This window comes from Centropristis striata, chromosome 21 (assembly GCF_030273125.1).
Source record: "Centropristis striata isolate RG_2023a ecotype Rhode Island chromosome 21, C.striata_1.0, whole genome shotgun sequence".
In the NCBI taxonomy this organism is placed as follows: Eukaryota; Metazoa; Chordata; class Actinopteri; order Perciformes; family Serranidae; genus Centropristis; species Centropristis striata.
Window position 1 is genome coordinate 14,181,664 of NC_081537.1, and position 22,137 is coordinate 14,203,800.

Below are 22,137 nucleotides of genomic sequence, written 5' to 3' on the forward strand. Positions count from 1 at the left end.
TTTGTAGTAAGGTTTCTTTTCCTGGAAGAGGCAAGAGGAAGATGCTTGAATTGTTTCTTAATTGTTTTGGCATATCAGCTTAGATGCATCTAAAAAAAAATCCTGTAAATGCATCAACTGTGGTTTAGTATGTAAAATGTCCAAAATGGCTAAAAACAATCCTATTTACCCCTGTGCAAGATCTATTTTGTGTGTGCCCTTGTTCACTTTCTCACCAACCTCAATTGATCACAGGTCATCAGAGTCTCTCTCTCTCTCTCTCTCTCTCTCTCTCTCTCTCTCTCTCTCTCAATTCAATTCAATTCAATTCAATTGGCTTTATTGGCATGACGTAACAATGTATATATTGCCAAAGCAAGCATCAGAAAAAAAAGATAACAAGATAAAGAAAGCAATATTTACAATAAATTATTATAATTCTGTTATTCATTTTAAAAGAAAAGAAAAACTAATAACAATAAAAGAAAGCAATATTTACAATCATTGAATTACAATCAACATATAATTTATACAATCTAACTGTCCCAGCAAAAAAAAAGAAGAAAAAATAAAATAAAAAATAAAAACAAAACAACCAACAGCTGTGTGTCACTCGCTGTCTCTCAGTGTGTGACAGGCAGAAACATAGACTGCTGCTAATCTAATCTACAGCTCTGTGACTCTTCCCCGAGGAGGAGCGGCAGTTTTTCCTCATCTGACCATTTTAAAAAACCTTTTTTGACGGATTCAAATTTTTGGAAATATGTTTCTCTAATTAGTTCATATTTTTTTACAATTGGTGAGGAAGTGTAGCTCTGTCTCAGGCTAACTGAGGCTGCAGTGGCAGCACAGCCTCTGCTCTGCAGGGAGCCAGCTCTTCCTCTCTCTCTCTCTCTCTCTCTCTCTCTCTCTCTCTCTCTCTCTCTCTCTCTCTCTCTCTCTCTCTCTCTCTCTCTCTCTCTCTATCCATTGCTCTCTGTCTCTGTTTGTTCTCTGTTTGTGTTGTTCTCGTCTTCCCTTTTCTACAAGTCAAATCTTTTGCTTTCACGTGAAAGTCAAATTAAGACATTAAAGGGAGTCCCCTTGCCCCTTCCCCTCTCCTCCTCCTCCTCTGCTCCTTTGGCTTTCAACAATTTTCTCCTTTCTAGCTTCTCTTCTCCCCTCATCATCCATCTGTTAGCCCCAACATTAAAAGAAGTTTGTCTCTTCTCGTATTCACTGACCCTCCTCCCCCCCACATGTCAATTAAAGCAAAAGGTAAAGTTTAAGGTCCCTCTGAGGAGCGAAAATGCTGATTTGAATGCTCTGACCTTCTGTCACACACACCCTCGCACACAATATGAAGGGAGAGAACAAGTGGGAGGACTTTAGGAGGAGGGAGAAAGAAAGAGAGATGTGAGAGGTGTTCAGAGGGCCCTTATTACCCGAACAATTGTACTGTGTGTTCATACACAATTCGACAAAGGAGTCTTGACACATACACACCCACAGACATGCACACATATACTTAGTCAATTGCTCTCTGGGCCTTGACAATTAATGTATTATCTTTGTGCCCCAAAGGTCTTTAAGTCAGAAAATGGCTAAAAGTAGTTTGGACATTTTTCTGCTTGACACTCCATTATATTGTGAACAAGCGGAAAAATAGAGAGAGAGAGAGAGAGAGAGAGAGAGAGAGAGAGAGAGAGAGAGAGAGAGAAGGTGTGTGAGAGAGTTTGAGCTACACAGAGAGACAGAAGGGAAGACAAGGAAAGAAAGAAATAGAAAAAGGAGAAGAGAAGATTGGGGTGTAGTCGCCTTATACGGGCCCATTAATCAGCATCACTCGAAAGGCCTTGGGTTGTCTTCATATGCGTGCACACACACACGTCTGTGTCCCCTATTATTAAATGTCCCGTTGTGAGAGTGTCAGACTACAAAGTGCCTAATTGGCTATTTGGCCAGTGAATCCATCATACTGCCACAGATTGAGGGCCCTACAAGCTGGCGCAGTAAACCAGCTCCACTGTAAGGACACTGTGCATTGTGGGATGCAAGTTAAACTTCGGTGCAGGACAGTGTGCTGCTGTCAAATCCACAGTACAGTACTGTTTTATGTGAATCAGCTTCCACCATTAAATAATGTGTGAATAATTTCTGCTGTAGCTACATTTAGAATGGTAATTCTTTTGTTAATGTGAGCAAATTTCAGGGAACAATGGGTAAATTTCACTCATTCGTCATGACACTCACCCCCAAGCACATTCATTCCTACTTAGGACATCACTATTTAAAAATGACCTGAAATTTTTTTTAAAAAAGCTGAATCATTTCCTAAGACAATTGGGCACTAGAATTTTTCCCCCAACTTTGTTTATTGGAATTTTGCAACATAAAAAAGGCATGGACAGAATAATGACGAAACCACAAAACATCAACTTGGGGTAACTTGGTCACACAGACAAGAATTGAACGGAAATATAAAGTAAATAAACAGATACAATTATATTAAAACATTCAGACAAGTTACATACATGGGCACTACAACCTTTAAAAAATGTTATTCAGTTATATGTAAACAGTTGCATGATCTTCAGCTTTGGTTTAAAACTTTTCAGCCAGAAAAACTTCTCATATCACATCTCTGTTTAATACAAAAATAAAATTGTACAATAGCAGAAGCTATACTAGTCCAATGAGCATAAAGGCTGGAGAGGAACTCATTTTCAGCCTTGGGAGTTTCCTGCCTCAGACATATCATTTTACCATTATTATACTATGTAAGTCAACTCGGGGTCAGTTGAACATTTTTAAACTGCCAGCGACCAGAAAAAAACCCTCAAAATCTGCTTTGCTTCACAAAGAATAAAAGCTTAGCCTTTTTGTGAAGTTTCTGGTGAATTTAAGTCATAAAATGCACCTGCGGTAGTCATCAAGAGATTTTGAAGAACTTAGCTCAACAGCCTACATGATCTATTTATTAAAAAATAATGTGTTCACCCACCCAGTCACCGGCCCTTGCGGCCCATTGGGAATCTTCCTGTTCTCCTGATCAGCCACTTCTTTCTGAAACAGTATTATCATCATGAGCGTTTAAGCAGAGTAATAGTGACATCACTAGTCAGCTGATACACTGCAAAAAAGCCAACTTGTATTTTTTGGCCTAAAACAGTGATTTAATTTGGTAAAACTTGGAAATATAAATTACTGACATTTAGGGCAATAATGTAAGTTAGCACAACAAAGGAAGCCAGTTGTCTGCTCAAAAACAAGTTGGTGGGTTGTTGTTACTTATATCTTTAAGTTGGGGTTCACAACAAGGGACAATAGTTCTGATAACTCTTATTTCTTTGTTGTGAAATTTGGTCATTAGCGAAAGCTAGCGGCTAACTGATGCTAGTGGCTAACTGATGCTAGCGGCGCTGCTTGTTACAGCTACAAGAGTAGCCATTAGCGTATCAATGCTAACTCAAAATTGTGGTCACAACATTAGCTGACATTACAATCATGCCAGAGAAATTCAGAGTTGAGCAAACTCAAAAACAAAACTTAAAATATTTAGTTTAATTGTCCAACTTAAAATTTTACCGAAGTTTGTTGCCTTGAAATTTTGAGTTCCCCAACTTTTCTTTTATTGCAGTGTAGCCAATCAGCTAAAGAATGACTCAGTAAATGTGAAGTATGAATGAAACAGCTGATGCTGATCACCTCATACCATTGCATCTGAACTCATGCTATACTCCATATATGGTGTGGTAGTGAGTATTTCCTGCAGCAGTATGGTGTATGTTGGATTGACTCAAAATAAACTATAGACGTCCAGGGAGGGAGCATGTCACCAAATGTAGCTTATGTGTTAGTAATTATTTTTGTACAATGGAGGTATATGGCACAAAGGAAAAGATTTAAAAATGATCAATTAATTGTGGATTAATTTGAAAGGGATTTGAACGTAATGAGAAAAATATTGCCAGGCGTATCTTTTAATTGCAACAACACAGTGCAAGTAGCTGTTTGGTGTTTCAGGAGAAACACACCCTGAGTTTGTGGAAAAAAACATTAAGCTTGCAGACATCAGTGGTTTCCCATCTATTACAAGTGGTTGCTGAGCAGTTGTCAAGACCGGCTGGGATTACCCTGCAGAAGAAGAAGAATCACATTTTACTCAATAGGAGATGAATCCACAGGACTGACTTTTACCCTTTTACCACCCACAGTTCTACAACGGCATGCAAGCCCAATCAGCTATAACTATAAAAGCCACATGAACATATTATATACATTTGTGTTTAAAAGTTTGGGGTCACCCAGAAAATGTTTGTTTGTTTTCCATGGGAACAAACTGTTTTTAATTCATGAAATATAGTGCAGACATTGACAAGGGTAGAAATAATAATTTTAACCTGTACAAATCTCCAACTTTACCTCTAGATACTCAACTTACCCGAGGAAGGATCTTTTATTGCTACTCAAATCAGCACAAAACAGTTTTCAGCTGTGCTAACATAATGCTCAGGTGTTTTAATGATCAATCAGCCTTTCAACTCTATAAACGTGGATTAACACAATGTGCCACTGGACCACAGGAGAGATGGCTGCTGACAATATATAATAGATGTTCCATAAGAAAATCAGCCGTTTCCAGCTTTAGTAGCCATTTGCCACCTTAACAATGTCTTAACAATGTTTTCAAACTTTTTGTGCCCAAGCCAAAATCTCAAGGCACACCATCAGGGCTTTCCAAATTGACGTGAAGTAGCCAGTCAGTGGAGAAAAGTAGTCAGCTAGGGAGGTCCGGGGGGCATGCAGATCCTGGACTTTCACCCTGAAAAATGGGGTTCGTGTCCCATGTGAAACAAACGTAAACTTCCGTGCCTCACGGTTTTACTCAACTATGTCACTTTCACTTTCGGTAGTCAGGTCGTCTTTGTGACTACTTGTACCTAAATCAGTGGTTTTGTAGTAAATTCAATGGAATTGCGGCCTTTTTTTTTTCAACCGAAAACCGTATGTGTTTGTAAAATGATACATTATTTTTATAATGCTAACTGCGATATCGGTCGTTTTAACCAAAGGCTCATATCGTTAGCCTCATAGCGTATTTGCCTAAGTCATATTTGAACGTTTTCAGAAAACAAGAAAAAACACAATTTTTAGTAAGCACATTGGTATTTTTAATTGATATTGTAACAGTAAGTTCAAATAGAAGCGTGAACAAGTTTGCATAAAAAATTAAACACACCGTTTTCATAACAGATAAAAGTGACTGAGGCAGAATATGCCCTGACTAAGGCAATTTTTCTCTTACATAGAAATAATGTAGTTTGGTTTGTATGTAGAGGCAAAAATGCCTAAGTCACAGAGATGGCTAAGGCAGAAAGTGATTTTGGACTCTAACAAGTGTTCTGATAGGGAGAACATAGGCAATAAGGCAGAAAGAAGCAGCAGTGGTAGGAGAGTAAAGTTGGGCAGATATCACAATTTGGCCAAAAAATGACTTAGGCAATAATGCTATGAGGCTAACGATATGGGTCATTATGGGTTGTTTCAGCAGGTGCATGTGATGTTGACTACAGTCAGCGCCACCGTTTACAAGACAGGTGCTTCAACCTGCCAAACCACAGCGCCTCCATCTAACTCTGTTTGTGCCTAAAGCTAAAAAAAAAACTGTGACCCCTTGACAACATGAACCACATGTTTAAAATAGCAATTATTACATTTAGGCATGAGGACACGATGATCTCCTGCTGCCAGTAGCAGGCACTCATTTTGGCAGTATTGCTGTGAGTCATAATGCAAAAACAGCGAATGGTTGTCACAACATTCCATGGCACACCTGAACTTGTCTCATGGAGAACTAGTCTAGACTGTATGTCTGTTATTTCAATTTTAAAAATTGTGCTTTTTTTTTCAAAAATAAGGAATTTGAACCCAAGCATCACAGTAGTGTATATTAGGTGCTCATTTGTGAAATAATCCAGGTGTAACTCATGAAGGAGCTTACACCTGAAAAGAATGTTGTGTTTCCATATTTGGGTGGGTGTTAAACTTTGGCAGGCGGCCATGATATCAGCAAGATGATAAACTCTGATATGTGTGGTTATCGAAAAATGATGTGCTCGGAGCCCCCAATGCAAAATGAAGCTGAGTGCATCTCCTTCCCTCTCTTTGTGTGTGTGTGTGTGTGTGTGTTTGCCAGCGCTGCTCACAGCCTCCCCTTTCATTATATCAGAGCTCATTCTACTTTACATATATTGGCATTCGGATAAACTGTTTTGTCAACTGTGAGCTCTTAACCTCAAATTACTTGCATCACTGTGTGCCCTGCCAACCTCAATAGCCTGTTGTCACCTTTGTGATTGTCACTCTCCCACACACACCCACACGCGCTGCTTTCTCTCTTTCCATCCTCCTGTTGTGAATCAGTTAGCTCTCCCTCATTTTCCACCTCCTCCCAGTTCCCTTCTTTAAAAGTCAAATCGTCGATCACTCTCTCTCTCTCTCATGAAAGTCAAATTAAGAAAGTTGTGACCTCATACCAGCCTCTCTCCCTTCCTCTGAAACATTTTTCATGCTTTTGCTGTTGGTGGTGACACAGTGACAGTTGGCATTTACGGTAAAAATAGATTTTTTAATGAATTCCCTCCAAACATTCACAAATGTGCTCTAATGCTTCAGGTGATCAGTAAACTTTGTTGTATTTCCCGTCTTTGTTGGCACAGACATCTGACAGATTCCAGTCTATCCATCTGACTTTTGGTCACAAAGCAATAATTAAACTAACTGAGCTGTCTGTTCTTAAAGGGCTGGCATATTACTAGTGGGCTGCCTGGACAGTCAGTCATTTCAAATTGATGCAAAAGTTTTGTTTTCTCTACTAATTTGAAGGTAAAGGTCTGTAGAACAATGTTGGTTAGTGTCAGCACTCCATCATCTCATTAATCTGGTTGCAAGGATGTAAACTGCACTTGTACAAACCTGCTCTCGGTGTAAGTGCATGAGGGTAAAGTCTTATTAAAGCCCCTCTTTTTTTTTTTTTAAAGAAAAGCACAATTAGCATACAGTCTAGACATTGTTAATGTGGTAAATGGCTATAAAGCTGGAAATTGTTGATTTTCTTATGTAAATATCTATTATATATATTGTCAGCAACCATCACAAGTGGCACATTGTGTTAATTCACGTTTATAGTGTTAAAAGGCAGATTGATCATTAAAACACCTGAGCATTATGTTAGCACAGCTGAAACTGTTTTGTGAGAAGCAATAAAATTATTCTTTCTCAGGCTAGTTGAAGTTGGAGATTTGTACAGATAAAAATTATCATTTCTGCCATTGTCAATGTCTTTTTGATTCATTTTGTAACTTATTTCATGAATAAACAGTTTGTTTTCATAGGACACATTGCCACTTTCTCATTAAACTATTGTGCAAGGAGTTACTTTAGCAAATGTCTAAGCAGTTCACCATTCTGTGGCACAGTTAAAAAAATGTCACTGTATTGCTGCATGCGTCTGAGTGTAGTTGTCAAGATTATTCACAAATGTATTATGAAGCTCACCAGGCCGATGATCCTATTTTTTTTGGATAGCACCGATACTGTATAAAATATTGCTTCTATGCGCAATATCCTTTAATACCAATTGTTACTCCTGATCTTGAATCCATGCATAACTCATATGTTCAGACCAGATAATCCAATGAAAAGTTATAACAGTTACCATATTTTGCTCAGGTTGGGAACCACCAATGCCACCTAGAGAATATTTTTTAATCTGAGTGCTTGAATCATAATTGTTCTACAGACCCTTCCCTTCAAATTAGTAGTGAAAACGAAACTTTTGCATCAATTTGAAATGAAAAAAACAAATTATTCTTACACAGCCTAACCCACTATATCGATTAGAAGTGTTTTTTTCACACTGCTGAAGGCAATACTTTAACGGATAGATATCACCATTAAACTTTCCCAAGTGTAGTACTCACAATCGTTTTTTGTGTGACAAGTTTTCCGAAAATGTATGTTTATATTTTTTAATTTTTAATGTTCGCAATATGCAAATTACACATTATATTATAAACAGAAATCTGGACATGGGATAAAGCACCCTATTGTCATATTAGCGTCAAAGGTTTTTACTGAGGGAAGTTTGGAGATTCTGTAAAAAACCTTCACAGTATAGGTAGAAATGAAACTGGAAAGTTTGATGTGCTGCTGAAGTGGAGATTTGCCACACAGAGTTTGAGGAAAATATTGAGAAAACAGCCTTGAAAGATATGTATTGAAAAATTCCATTCATTTTGTCACTACAAGTCACTACAGCTGAATAGAGTAAAAAAAAACCTTGTATTTCATATTTTCTGAAATGTTTTGTTTAAATCTACAAATGGCATCAGCATTATCTTATGATACAAAGCCATTTACAGTGGTAGCTTTTGTTGAATTAAGCAGAAATCTACAGACACAAACAGACAAAGTTAAGTTAAATAAACACAGTAAATGTGTATTTTGGATGTTTTCTTTCCACCAGTCAGAAAGAAGAGTTTCTCGCTTTAAGTCATTCTCACGTCCTTCTTGATTATGCAAATATTAACACAAAAATCCCTTTTAACAGGGCAAGAGAAGGAGCAAAGTGGACTGCTGTTGAAATCTATTCTTAGAGTGAACAGTTGTTAGAAGAACAAAGAGACTGGACAGCCAGGACCAGAGTGCAGCTCGATAAAAAGCAAAATGGGCTCTTTAGTTTGTTACATAAGGGAGCTGTTAGTAAGAGGGACAAATAGACTAAGTTGGTGAAATAAATAATGGATTCTTACTGTGTACTCTGATAATCCATCACATGATAAACTTTCCGATGCTGGTCAAACATTTAATGGAATATGAAATTCAGCTTCAGATGTGGTCTGAACTGATCAGAATAGTAACACAAGTATGTGTGTGTGTGTGTGTGTGTGTGTGTGTGTGTGTGTGTGTGTGTGTGTGTGTGTGTGTAGACCTCCACAGCGACGGTGAACATCGTGGTGACAGATGTTAATGACAACGACCCGCTGTTCGATTCTTCACTGCCAGTGAACCTCACTGTCATCGAGGAGCAGGATCACGCCTACGTTGGACAGGTCAAGGTAGGAAGGCTTACACACACACACACACACACACTCTACAACACGCACACACACTCCCCTCTCTCCTACCCTCTCACTTAAATCTTTAAAATACTTTCTGACGTTTGTCTGAGATATGCTAATGTGTTCATTATGCACTCATTAGTGGTTTTGTGATTGTTTGTGTGCTTTTTCCTGCACTAATCCTCTGTTGTAATGATGGGTCATGAACAAAAAAGCCAGTTTAGATTACAATTTATCCTTTTGTATCAATAATTGCACATCAACAATTAAAAGGCCCAACACATTGAGAGAGCATGAAAAAAGAGCAAAATAAGAGATTATACTTTCTCTGTTTTTTTCTCCTGTTTGTTATTGCAGCACAGATCATCACATCATTACTACATCTTTATTTCTTCCCCTTTACAGGCTCTTACCACACATAGAGACACACATGCAGCAGACAATGATTCACAAATGCTTTAATTAAATTCTGCTCTTATAATCTTTTACAATGGGGACCAGAGATCACTAACATAGCTTTGTAAACCTTGGTAGCTTTGTAATTAGGAGTTTATGTTATTGTACTCGGAGGACTGTGTGCGCATATTTGTTGGTTGAAAGGATACAAGGATTTGAGAGAATAGTTTGTGAGCTTGGTGTCTATTTGGGTTGAATATTTTCTCCCTTTTTAAAATATAACTTCCCTTGAAAACCGACATTTTGCGCCATAAATGAAATATTTTTACACAGAGCTGCAGTATATAAAGTTGAAACTACAAATAAAAATAGATATCACCACAAAACTTACCCAGTTGATTACTTACATTAATTCACACACTCAAACATACAAAGTGTAGTAGTATAAACACTCAATTGTGTTTTTTAGATGTTGTATTCCCACTAGTCTGAAAGAAGACATGTTAGAGAAGCGACCAGTGCATGCAAAAACAGTGTTTATGCCTGAGGTGACTCGCCTTAATCAACAAGGATATTTATTTATTTATTATTTATAAAAATGTATTTATTTTTGGGACGATACTTTTTAATTCATACCATTATCTACTGTTTAGGAGAAAAAATGTTTCTAAAAGTAAACTGTGGTGCAAGAAACAAAATGTCAGCAATTAACCAGATCATTAGATCCATTGGTTTTTTCATTGACTGAACTGTAAGCCGCCTTTTTAGTATGAAAGGTATGTGCTGTCACTTAAACCGTGCAACTGAAAAGTTGATCTACTTGTATTGGCAGTATCACAGTATTCCAAGGTAGCATTGGCTACAACAGTTTAGTGGTGGTGCTCTTGAGGTTTGGAGACGTTCTTGGGCAGATTTTGACAAGGGTTCCTGTGATGACCACAATCTCAATTTTCCACTATTTATTCCTATTGTTTGTGTGGAAATAGCAGTAAATCAAGGGCAATGACTTTACTATGAAGAAAAAATCGAAAGAAATAAGCAGACTCTAGCAATATGTAGGGTATAAGTGACTTGATCTCCTCTCAGCACTGTGGGATGCATTTTCACCTGCGTCAGTACTCTGGCCTCCACTTAACACAGAGACTGCTGGACTCGTTCCAGACCTAACAACTGACTCATGTATTCCCCAGACAGGGGTCATGGGTAAATCTGACACTTTGATTGGCTCTGATCTTTAAAGATGCTCCCTCAGTTGCACGCTTGCTTGGATTTGCTCCAAGCTTAATTCATAGCCTTTATACACTGGTGTCAGGGGGTCTTTGATCAGCCTGACACTTTGCCAGGTTCTAAATGTTAATCATGCTTCTTTGGTTGAACACTAGGACTACTCCAGAGATAAATGTATGGCCCCTGTACACCTATGTCCAGGATTGTGAACAAGTCTTACTTTTAACAGGTTCCAAAGTTAAAAGCCCGATACCTTTTCCTGTTTAGACAATTGGGCGCTGTTCCAAACTTGTAAACCCAACCTTATCCTTAAAGAGGACACTTCATTCCAAGGATTCCAAATTTTAACTCTCCCAAAGACCTGTTGGACATGCTCCAAATTCAACATCCAAAAACCCACCCTAATCTTTAGAGAGGCCACTTGAAACTATTCCAATCCTGAACTTCCTCCCTTTCAAGGACCCTTGGATATTTTCCAAACCAAAACAGACGGCCTGATCCCTCAGCGGGCTGTGCAAGGCACGACTCTGGGCCTCATTCCAAACCAGGGTCCCTACCTGTAGGTATTAAACAGATTTCTGGAAGAATGAATGGACCTGACCTTGGTTTGCTGATGCTGGTAAAGCAGAGAGAAATGGAAAGAGGGGAGGAAGTGAGACATGCTTGGGTGGCAGAGAGAAATGGGGGGAAAGACACTGGGGAGAGGGAATAGAGGTGAGAGAGAGAGAGAAGAGGAGAGATGACAGAGCTGAGGGAGTACGGCCGCATTCTAAATCTGACTTTCATGAGTTTAAGACATGGTTTCTTTTTTAAAGAGGTGAAAAATGCATTAGAAAAAGGAGAGTTTGGGAGAATTCGGAGGCAGGTCTTGTGGCCATCAAAGAAAGGATTATAGTAGGTCAAAAATAATAAAGAAAGGTCAACACTTCATTTGCATGATATAGTGGCAGACAATATAGAAGCAAAAACTTCTGAAGTGATTAAATTGTAATTACATTCGCTGAGGAGGTCATGTTCTCCGCTCGGTTTGTTTATTTTAGTCAGCAGGATTACAGAAAAACTACTTCCCTGGTTTCATGAAACTTGGTGGAAGAGAGTAGCATGGGCCAAGAAAGAAGCCATTCAATTTTGAAGCACATCCGGGGCAGATACACATTTTTCACTTTTGGTAACATTTTGAGATTTGAGCTGCATTCATGTGGTGTCAGAATAATTGGAAAATTAGTTCCTCAATAGGAAAGTACACTCCCACACATTAAGAACTAGGTATGGGCATTTAGAGTCATTTCCACATTTAAGTAATTCCATTAAATTATTATGTGGAAAAAATAATCAGGTATATAAATTGGTTCCAAAATCTATTTGGGATGACTCAGGCAGAAACAATGTTCATGGATGAGTTATACTTATTACTAATGTAATGAAATAATAATATTATCTCTGTAGTCTCAACCAAGACTTCAAACTCTGTTTTGTCTCCCAAATTTTCAACAGTTGTTCATTACAGCTGTGCTTCTTACATTTCAAAATAAAAGTCCTTCACATATACACAGTACAGTGTTTATGAGAAGGTATGTGACGTTTTGCCAAGAGCACACTCAACAAAATACAACAGTATAACATTTTCAGTCAGATTATATTATGTCATCTCAGTCTAATGAAATATCCCTAGTAACATCAGCCAGTGTTGCTTTGCTAACTTTCTAACTTACAATTAGATGAGTTGACTCCCCATACAGCTACTGTACCACTATCTGTGGTCAAACAAAATGGTCAAATCACACTAAAGCCTGATTTCCACCGGGCGCGTTACAGCAGCGTCACATCAGCGGCGCGGTCGCCGTTGCAAATAGGTAACACTCTAATCCAGCTATTCTCAACCTTGCGGTCGGGACCCCAATTGGGGTCGCGAGATGATTTCTGGGGGTCGCCAAATCATTTTGGAAGTCAGCTCTGTCTCCACTGTGTTCAAGTGTTCATGTGTTAATGTGTTAATGTGTTTTAGTCTTTTTGGTCATTTAATGTCTTTTTTTGGGTCATTTTGTGTGTGTTTTTTAATCATTTTGTGGTCAATTTGTGTCTTTTTTGTTCTTTTTTAATTTAATTTAATTTTTTTATCATTTTGTTGTCATTTTGTGTCTTTTCTGGTCATTTTGCGTCTTTTTTGGTCATTTTGTTTCCTTTTTTATGTCATTTTGTTTCTTTTTTGGGTGATCTGAACTGTGCGTGTGAGATTCTGTTCAGTGAGCGGGGGTCACGGACAACGTGCATGTTAAATTGGGGGTCACGACTCAAAAAGGTTGAGAACTACTGCTCTAATCAATGAGAGCATTTCCACCGGGCGCGATTCGTAACGTTACAGCAGCGTCTCAGCCGCAGCTCTCCGCGAGCATTAGGTCTTCTATTTCTCCGCGAGACGCTGCCAAACCGCGTAAATCTCAACAGAGCAGATCGCACCAGACAGGAAGTCCGACTCAGAATCAACATAAAACACTTCTGCCCCCTTTCAAAATAAAATACAATACGCAGTTCATGCAGCCTAAAACTACTTCACATCAACATTATGTTATGACCGGGGCACCACAACAGCAATCAATCAATCAAAGGGTCTCAGAGGATCGGCGACACGGACGACAAGAGACTGAATGTTGAAGTGGAACATCATACAATCATTTATGACATAACATATTGTTTTTATAAGGATAGATGATCAGATCAACAGATCTTTCATGTCAGAGAAGCAAAGTAAGCTGTTGGTTGTTGTTGTTGTTGTTGTTGTTGTTTACTTTATACACACAGTTTATCCATAGACTGTATAAATAGAGTTTAGAGTTTATCGCGTGATCTCGTGATCCCGCGTGTATACGAGCGGCTCACTAAGCTGCCGTGCCGCTGCTGTAACGCGCCCGTTGGAAATTCCCAGTTAGAATAACTAAATGAGCATGTTGAATGTTGTTGTTACATTATAACATTACTGCATGCATGAACTCAGTGGCTGGCATGAGCCACTTGTCATAGTAGCACATCAAAAGAAGATATCGAAAGTTACAAAAACTCAATGCAAGTGTTCTCCTTGTTGAATAACTTCTAATGTCCAAAATGAGTACTTGAGTACTCATGTCCATACCTAGTCAGAAGTACAACTCAGAAAGACATTTACACATTTAATTTTCTTTGCTTTTCATTGTCACACTAACAGTGGACACAGCTATCAACATGCATCTTGTTTGTAGCATCCATGTTGTTTCCACATTACGACTAAAAGCTAATGAACACACCAAAGTATTAACTTCCCAACTTGGGAAATGGGACTGTGGAGCACATGGCCTTGGTGGAGGTCTGCTAGTGCTGTTCCAGTATTTTCTGTAATGTTGTAAACGTTAGTGGACGAGGCTGCATCTTAGCAGCTACAATGTAACCTCATGCACATGGTGCTTGCCTTCAAAATCAAACTATTTATGTCAAGCTAGCTGCCTCCCAAAGTACCTCTTCATCAGTTTACAATTTGGTTTGTCCCTTCATGGCCGCCATGTGAAAGCCAGTCCCCACCACACCAAAGGATTTTCATGATTTTTACACCTTCAAGCACAAAGAAAGAAAACAGTGAATCAGTGAAAGCTCCTGCAGCAGTTTTTAGCTGGAATAAAAGATTGCGGACTGTTGGTCTATTTGGCGTGATTGCCAGTCCCTACATGGTTGTTTACTCTCAACATGTGCTCTAAATGTGCATCAATGTGCTGCACAAAAATGGCTTAAGACTAGTTATAAATGTTGTTTGCTGGTCTTTGTAAATGGTTGTGAATTAAAGATTTTTAAGGGAAAAAAAACTTCAGAAAGATGTCAATATCGACCCTTCTCCAGACTAATAGTTTTGCAAATCATATTTTTATTTTCTACAACATTTCACTCAAAACAAGCAAACAAAAAATCTTTTTTGATCAAGTTAACCTTGGAAAGCCACCATTAATGATAGGGCGGGAATTAGAAACTGATGACAAAAGGGATATGGAATGCATGATGTGTGATGATTACGGCTTGTCTTTATAATAACACATCAAAAATTACAGCAGTGGCTATTTTATTCCAAATCTTGTTCCCTGTGACAGATTAAAATGAAGATTAGTCTTCTTGCAACCATTCAACAGTTTCTTTCCTTGCTTTTTTAGATTTTTCACTGTTTAGAGACTTTCAGAAAGTAAAGTGAATCATTCATTTACAAGAAAAAAAAAGCTTACATTATTGGAGAGTCTGAAAATAAATGCAGTTTTATGTAGTAGAAATGTTTGTTTATCATGCAAGCTCCAGGGTCATACCTCAACTTTTTACACCATTGTCCCAAACGGTCCCCTTCTCTTTTTTGGTGCATTGTGCTTCCTGTTGTCTTGCACTACAATTGTGTCCAGTCTCGCAAATTTATATTGAGAACATCATTGCAGATTTATGTTATGGTCTAATCACAATGGTATGTTTTTAATTTCTGTCCCACAATTGCCCTAAAATGTTGTTTTTTTAGTCTTCCTTGATCGTTTTTTTCCCTCACCCCGGGGTTGGGTAAACCGCTGGTCTCAACCATACCAACACAACATAGCAAATCAAGTACAAACACATTTGTAGTATACAAAGATGGTAATAATGTATGGTTCTTGTGTAATTTGGGTGTGTGTAGATGTGTTCCGCTTGCAAAAAAGTGCATTATGTGGTGCCACACCAAAATGCTGTGAATGAAAAAATTAAGTTCAGGTTGAGCACAAAATGTTCCTGATGGCAAAAATAGTTGCAAAACAAAAAATAACTCAAATACAGAAGCAAACACATGCACACACACACACACACACACACTAACACACAACGTAGGAGTAAAACTACTCGTGTGATGGCTGATGGCTGATCCATATGTGTAACCTGCAAGAAAAGACTCCACAGTGTTATAATACCAGACTTTATTGTGTACTGGTGCAGCAAAAGAAATGTGCTCTGACACATATTTTAAAGACTCTCAGTAATTTAGTTTCAGTTGCAGTTACTTCTATCGCCGGATCTAGGAATGAAATTACAGGTGGAGGTGAGAAAGTGATGAAAAGAAGCTATAAAAAGGGAAATTGGAAGAAAAGAGGTATGACTGCCCAAAAATGAAAGGCAGAGCTTATGATTGTAGAGACAGAGTGTAGATTTCAGGCTTTAGGCTGCTTTTTTTGTCAGCATGTGTTGAAAAGCAGTAGACGTGAGGCAGCTGAGGCATTAATTCTATTGTGTCTGTGGCTTTTAACTGTCTCACAATGTAATAATGCTGAGAGAACTGTGAGAGAGACATTGAGGGAGGGAAAAGGTACAAAAGAAAGAGAAAAGTGAAAGGAGTAAGGATAAAAAGTCACACACATGCACAGGCCCTTCTCCAGGACCTGCAGACATCAAAATGTTTGACATCAAGACGATTAACCAGCATACTATCTAAGGGATTTAATCTAGTGGCTAAAATGCAACGCTATGATAACTTTACTGCTGGCAGTTTAAAGGAAAGTTTAACGGACAAAAAGGTTTCCCTGTCAAATTTCAAACATGTGCCCTTTTTATAATTTTCATATGCAGGAGAGAGTTGCTGTCCATTTTATCTTTTTCCATTTTTCTCAGTCAGTTCAGTTGGCTGACATCACAGTGGTAAAGCCTTCAAATTAAAACTTTCAGAAAATGATGAGAGTTTGACAGTGTTCGCATTTGGCTGTGCTATTAAGTTATTTTTGCATTTTGAAAAATACACATGAAAGAACATGTGAAATTTCAGTCACAGGGTCTGAATACTGTCATTATTTATTCACTGTCGATGATGGCTTGAAAATGTCTCTATAAAAGTTTGACATTTTGGAAGATAGGCTTATTCACCTTATTCATCTGTCTTTTAATATAAGGCTTCAGCCAGCTACCGCTTAGTTTAGCTTTCCATAAAGGATTGAAACAACAAGCCTTGCTCTGTCCAAAGGTAGCAAAATCTGCCTGGCAGCACCCTGAAAGCACACGAATCAACACGTTGCATCTTGTTTGTTTAATTTGTACAAAAAAAAAAATCGAAGTATAAACGGTGATTGACCATTTAAAGGGGGGATTATGAGCCAGACTATTTCTTGCGCCTGACTAACAACCTCCTGGAGTTTTGTTGCTAGGATGACTAATTGCTGATGAAACATTTTAATTAGAAAGCCTGATGCCATATTCATTGCCTGATATCAGACAAGAGTTGTCAAATTGTCACACTCCGTTTCCATCTTCAGTCTAACATTGCTTCCACTCTATTTCCATGGAGGAAAGGGTTTGATTTTCCCTAAAAGAAAATCACTCAAAACAAACCGCCTGAATCTACCATTTTATGTTGACCCATGTTGTGTTGATGCCATGACACAGAAGTGGCTTTGCTGGGGTATTTTAAGAGTGGAGTTGAGAGTATTATCATCAGGAGGGATTCAAACCTTTGCGTTAAAAGGATCCAGTTGAGGTGGTTCAGGCACCTGCTGAGGATGCCTCCTGGGGGCCTCCCGTTAGAGGTGTTCCCGGCACGTCCAACTGGTAAGAGGCCCTGGGGTCGACCCAGGACACACTGAAGGGACTATTAACGCATCGGGGTCGCCCAGGAGGAGCAGCACGTTGTGGCTGGGGAGAGGGACGTCTGGAATACTTTGCTAACTGGGGATTTCCACCGGACGCGTTACAGCAGCAGCACGTCTCCACAGCGTTTTTGCTGCGTCTGTCAATTCACACCAGGCGCGTTACAGCAGCAGCACGTCAGTTTAGCGAGCCGGCCGTATATACACGCGAGATAACGAGATCACGCGATAATCCTGACCATACGGGAGACCGCAAGATCCCGTGATAAACTTTAAACTCTATTTATACAGTCTATGGATAAACTGTGTGTATAAAGTAAACAACAACAACAACAAAAACCAACTTACTTTGCTTCTCTGAGGTGAAAGATATGTTGATCTGACCATCTATCCTTATAAAAACAATATGATATGTCATAAATGATTGTATGATGTTCCACTTCAACATGCTTGTCAACTATGCTTAACAGTAGCTCGACAACAGCATTAGCCCTGTCAACGGCACTGTTAGCTTATTGTTAGTCTCACCTCGGCACTTATTGGACCTTTTCACCTGAGAAACCGTGTTTCATGTCATTATGCCAGAGAAATCAGTCAACTTATTGAAGTGGGTGGATTCAAAGGTCTGGACCCAGGCAAAGCATTTATGTCATATTGTAATTATAGTACCTATATAGTGAACACAGTTCCTGTCAACACTCGACTTTTGATTTACGACTGTGGATCTATCTGCGTTGGCACTTGCTAATACAGAAGTACCTGAAACAAACAAATACAAACAGTGTTTTAATCCTCACATGACCAACTCTGTAGTCATTCAACCGCCTTGGTGATGCAAATCATTAACATTAGAGTTTTTACCATCTCTGCTATCCATCCCATATGATATTATATCCTTCATGAAATAAGGGAAACATGAATGTGGCATTATATCTACATCTATGTCTGTAGATATGTATTAGGTGTATTTCACAAAATGTCTAAGTTTTGCTTTAAGAATAATGAACACATCATTGAATGCAGCATTTCTTTGCATAAAAATTACTGCAAAAATGCAAAGATGAGAACAAACACACTCAATCAATTTCTGCTGCTTTTCATCTATAAAATGTACACAGTTGAATGTGAAATGGTTGTTTCATTTACCACGAAATGTATCTCTTTTTTCTCTCAGGGGCTGTCCTTTCATTTTCACTTTCTCCCTGACTCTTCTCTCTCTCTCTCTCTCTCTCTCTCTCTCTCTCTCTCTCTCTCTCTCTCTCTCTCTCTCTCTCTCACTCTGTCCATGTTTCAGTCTTTTTTTCCTCCGTCTCCAAACAACCAAAGATAATCATCCAAAAGCTGGATGCTCCATTAAATTGATAATGCAGCTTTACACCCTGATATCAATGAATCACTGAATGCAAATCACACTAAGAGGACTTTATTCTTCTCTCTTGCAGTCGGCAAAGCAATGGCAAGACAGAACCTAATTTCTATTAATCCTAATAGTCACTCTGTGAGATAAGATGAAACTTTAATGATCCGAAATTGGAGAAATGGGGAAAAAAATGGGTCATTGCAACAGCAAGAAGTGACACAGTACAGAAAATAAAATGGAATATGAATCGAGTAATGGAAGTTAGATAAACATATCAAACTGACAGTTTTGACAGTTCTTTTAAAGTTACAATTTATATACTTTGGACCAGAGTGAAATATCTTGACAAATATTGAATGGATCGCCATGAAATTTAACAAACATCACAATCCCCAAAGGGTGGGTCCTTAAAAAGTTTGGTGATTTCTTAACTTTTCATCTAATGCCAACAGCAGGTCAGTGAACTTGTTTTTACACTGTTAGCGCATTTTTATGTAGTACACTGTGTACAGGTTGTACTTACTTGCACATTGTGTGACTTTCAGTAGTTTTGACTAGTATCAAACACATCTGTTGTGCACTTCCTGGAAACTACTATCGCACAATGGCAAATGGTAAATTGCAACTGGACGGTCAGTACCGCCAAATACCTGCCAGCTTGTTTGGTCACTTGACAAACATCCGAAATGGCGATGTTTAAGGGTGAGAAGTGTCCAGTGTTCCTCACTCAGCCATTTGACCATAATGAGTCGAGCTTCTGGGTTCTCATAGTGCACTGCATTTTGCCATAATCTAATCAATGCACTTATGCACTTAAATTAGTGTAAGTAAAGTGAAAAGTGAATGCTTGGAACCTGAAGAGCAGTAATTTTGGGATTGATACCATTTGTTATACAGATACAATGTGTCAAAAAAATTATTAAGACCTTGAGTAAGACCTTAGAAAAATCCATGCTGTGATTCGGTACCAAAAACTTTTTTCCTTTTTCAAGATTTCTAAAAGAATTGTATTGGATGGTGAGCATTTCTGTCCTGTGAACTGTTAAGAAACCTCCTTATTATCAATATAACTACAAAAGCCAAACATTAAAAAATCACTTTAATGAAATACTCATTGAATCCACAAGCATGTCTGCTTTTCAGTCATACCCGATTAATGCAATTCCAAGATTGTTTAGGGACCTTAGCATGGAGATATATATGTCATATTTAAATGCAATAGACGGGAACAACACATTTGCTCTGCATGAGAAAAACTGCATGGTTTTGCTACAAACTGCATGGAATCAGCATAAAGTGGGCATGTCTGTAAAAGGGAGACTAGTGGGAACCCATAAAACCAATAAAACCAACTCCTTTGAAAAATGGCTTTGTTTGAAAATTAAGCCTAACTTTTGATCATTATGAGTTTTACTGACAAAATTAACTAAATGAAACAATTGTCCTTAATCATAACCCAGCCCGTGTTTTTAACATTAAATCAACTTCCAGATAATCCTCCTAGTGACTCCTCCTGCCTGCTCAAACTCTGACAGATGACATTAAATACACTGTTAGCAACAAGAACAGTGGTGAGGCAATTATTTTTAACACTTGTATTTTTCTTTTGCCAAGTTTTAGAGTCAGAAAGCAACGTAAGCAAACCTCAGACACACACACGCACACACACACACACACACACACACACACACACACACACACACACACACGCACACACACACACACACAAACCATGTTAATATTTCCTCTGTTCTGCGCTCCTCTGCTCTGGTGTCATCTATTTTAATGCAGTCAAAATGCTGATTGGACAGGATGAACACTCAGGCGAGGTGAAAGGAACACCGGCTAGCAATTTGTCACCTTCTCAACACCTTATTTTATAAGTTGAAAGAGATGATGTGGAGACAGAGTCAGAGCTTGACTGTAGTCCATGAACAGAAAGGTAGTCAGATGAAAGAAGTGCAACAAAGGAAAGAAGTGCTAGTCTACTCCAAGTGAAAAATGAAACCACTGTCTCATTAACTCTGGAAAAGCCGAACAATTGCTACTTGTGGAGAATAAGTTTAATTGCTTTGGACAAGTGGCAATAACGAGAGAAAAAAGGAAAAGCTGACACCTGGGAAAATGTGAGAAACGGAAAGAGTAGTGGGTTTGTCTTTGTCACCTTGTCCAAGTTATACCCAAGAAGTTTGAAGAGAGAAAATACCTATCTGAATTGTTATTGTTGCATGCAACTTCCACATCAGTGTTCAAATGGAGTTGTGTTAGAAGTACAAGGTTAAAAGATCAGAACTAAGGCAAAGGAATTGTGGATGTATACCAATTTAACAAAAGCTCCCAGAGAGAAACTGTAAGACGGGAAATTGCATTGAATAAATAATTTGCCAGTATCTCTCCCTCTCACACAGACGCACACATTCACTCACCCACTTGCAAATATATTTGTCTTTAATCCAGAAGAAAAGCTTCGCAAATGTTAACAAGATTGAAAGAGGTTAAGTGTTTTTTGCAGCTCGTATACATTCACAGACACATTTTGAGGGGGAGTTCACTTTTAATTAAAAGAATCACTTGCTTCAAAGGCTGTGTGATGAAATGCAGGCATTTAAAAAAAAACAGGATTTTTCAACCTTAAGTCCTCCTGTCTTATTGATTGTGTTCTTGTGTTGTTTCTTGTCTGTATTTTAGGCTTCAGATCCAGATCTGGGGGCAAGCGGTCAGGTTCATTATCGCCTCGTCAATCACCAGAAGCTTTTTTCCATTAATGCGACCGGAGTGATCACGACTACGATGCCACTGGATAGAGAGGTCAGCAGAAGTGATAATTATGTTTACATTTCACATGGCAGTGAAAAAGTGGTAAATAGTGGGAAAGATGACAGTATGAATATGTGTTGATGCTTGACAGTGATTCTCTTCCATCTCTCAGGTCAAAGGTCACTACTTTCTGATAGTTGAAGCCTGGGATGGTGCAGTTGACCCTCGGAGATCCAGACTCACGCTGTCCATCACCGTTCTGGACGTAGACGACAACAGCCCGATTTTCACACAGCAAACTTACAATGTCAGCTTACCAGAGAACAGCCCCAAAAATACAGTCATATTACAGCTGAAGGTGAGTGAGGGGTTGGGCCATTTGCAAGAGATTTTCGAATCATTTCAGTCGTTGATTGCAAAGTGTTATACTGTAGCTTTCTGGAAAAATGCCTGATGTAATATCCTATAAATTGTGAGGCTCCAGTGTGTAAATTAGCCCGATTTGCAACCAATAAATCACCCAGGCTATCAGCTGGTTTTAGCTTGATATATCTATCGGCTATAAGAAACAAAAAAATGCACTACAGAAATGCCAAAAATGTGTTTAAACAAAACCATCTACATTACATAATTCATCCACCAGCTAGCACTAACAAGGTTATTTTTCTACTAAAAAGTCCCACTCTCTAAAAATATGGTCCCAATCTTTAAAGAAAACACT

At 38.6% G+C, this 22,137-nt stretch overlaps 1 protein-coding gene across 1 annotated transcript in view; it reads left to right on the forward strand.

Annotated features, from left to right (window-relative positions):
* LOC131959323 (protocadherin-15-like) overlaps nt 1-22,137 on the forward strand; it is a 229,577-nt gene that overhangs the window by 118,453 nt on the left and 88,987 nt on the right. The window contains exons 21-23 of the mRNA XM_059324483.1: nt 8,952-9,080; nt 21,348-21,467; nt 21,589-21,774. Coding sequence (XP_059180466.1) covers nt 8,952-9,080; nt 21,348-21,467; nt 21,589-21,774 — 435 coding nt within the window. The remainder of the gene's footprint in view (nt 1-8,951; nt 9,081-21,347; nt 21,468-21,588; nt 21,775-22,137) is intronic.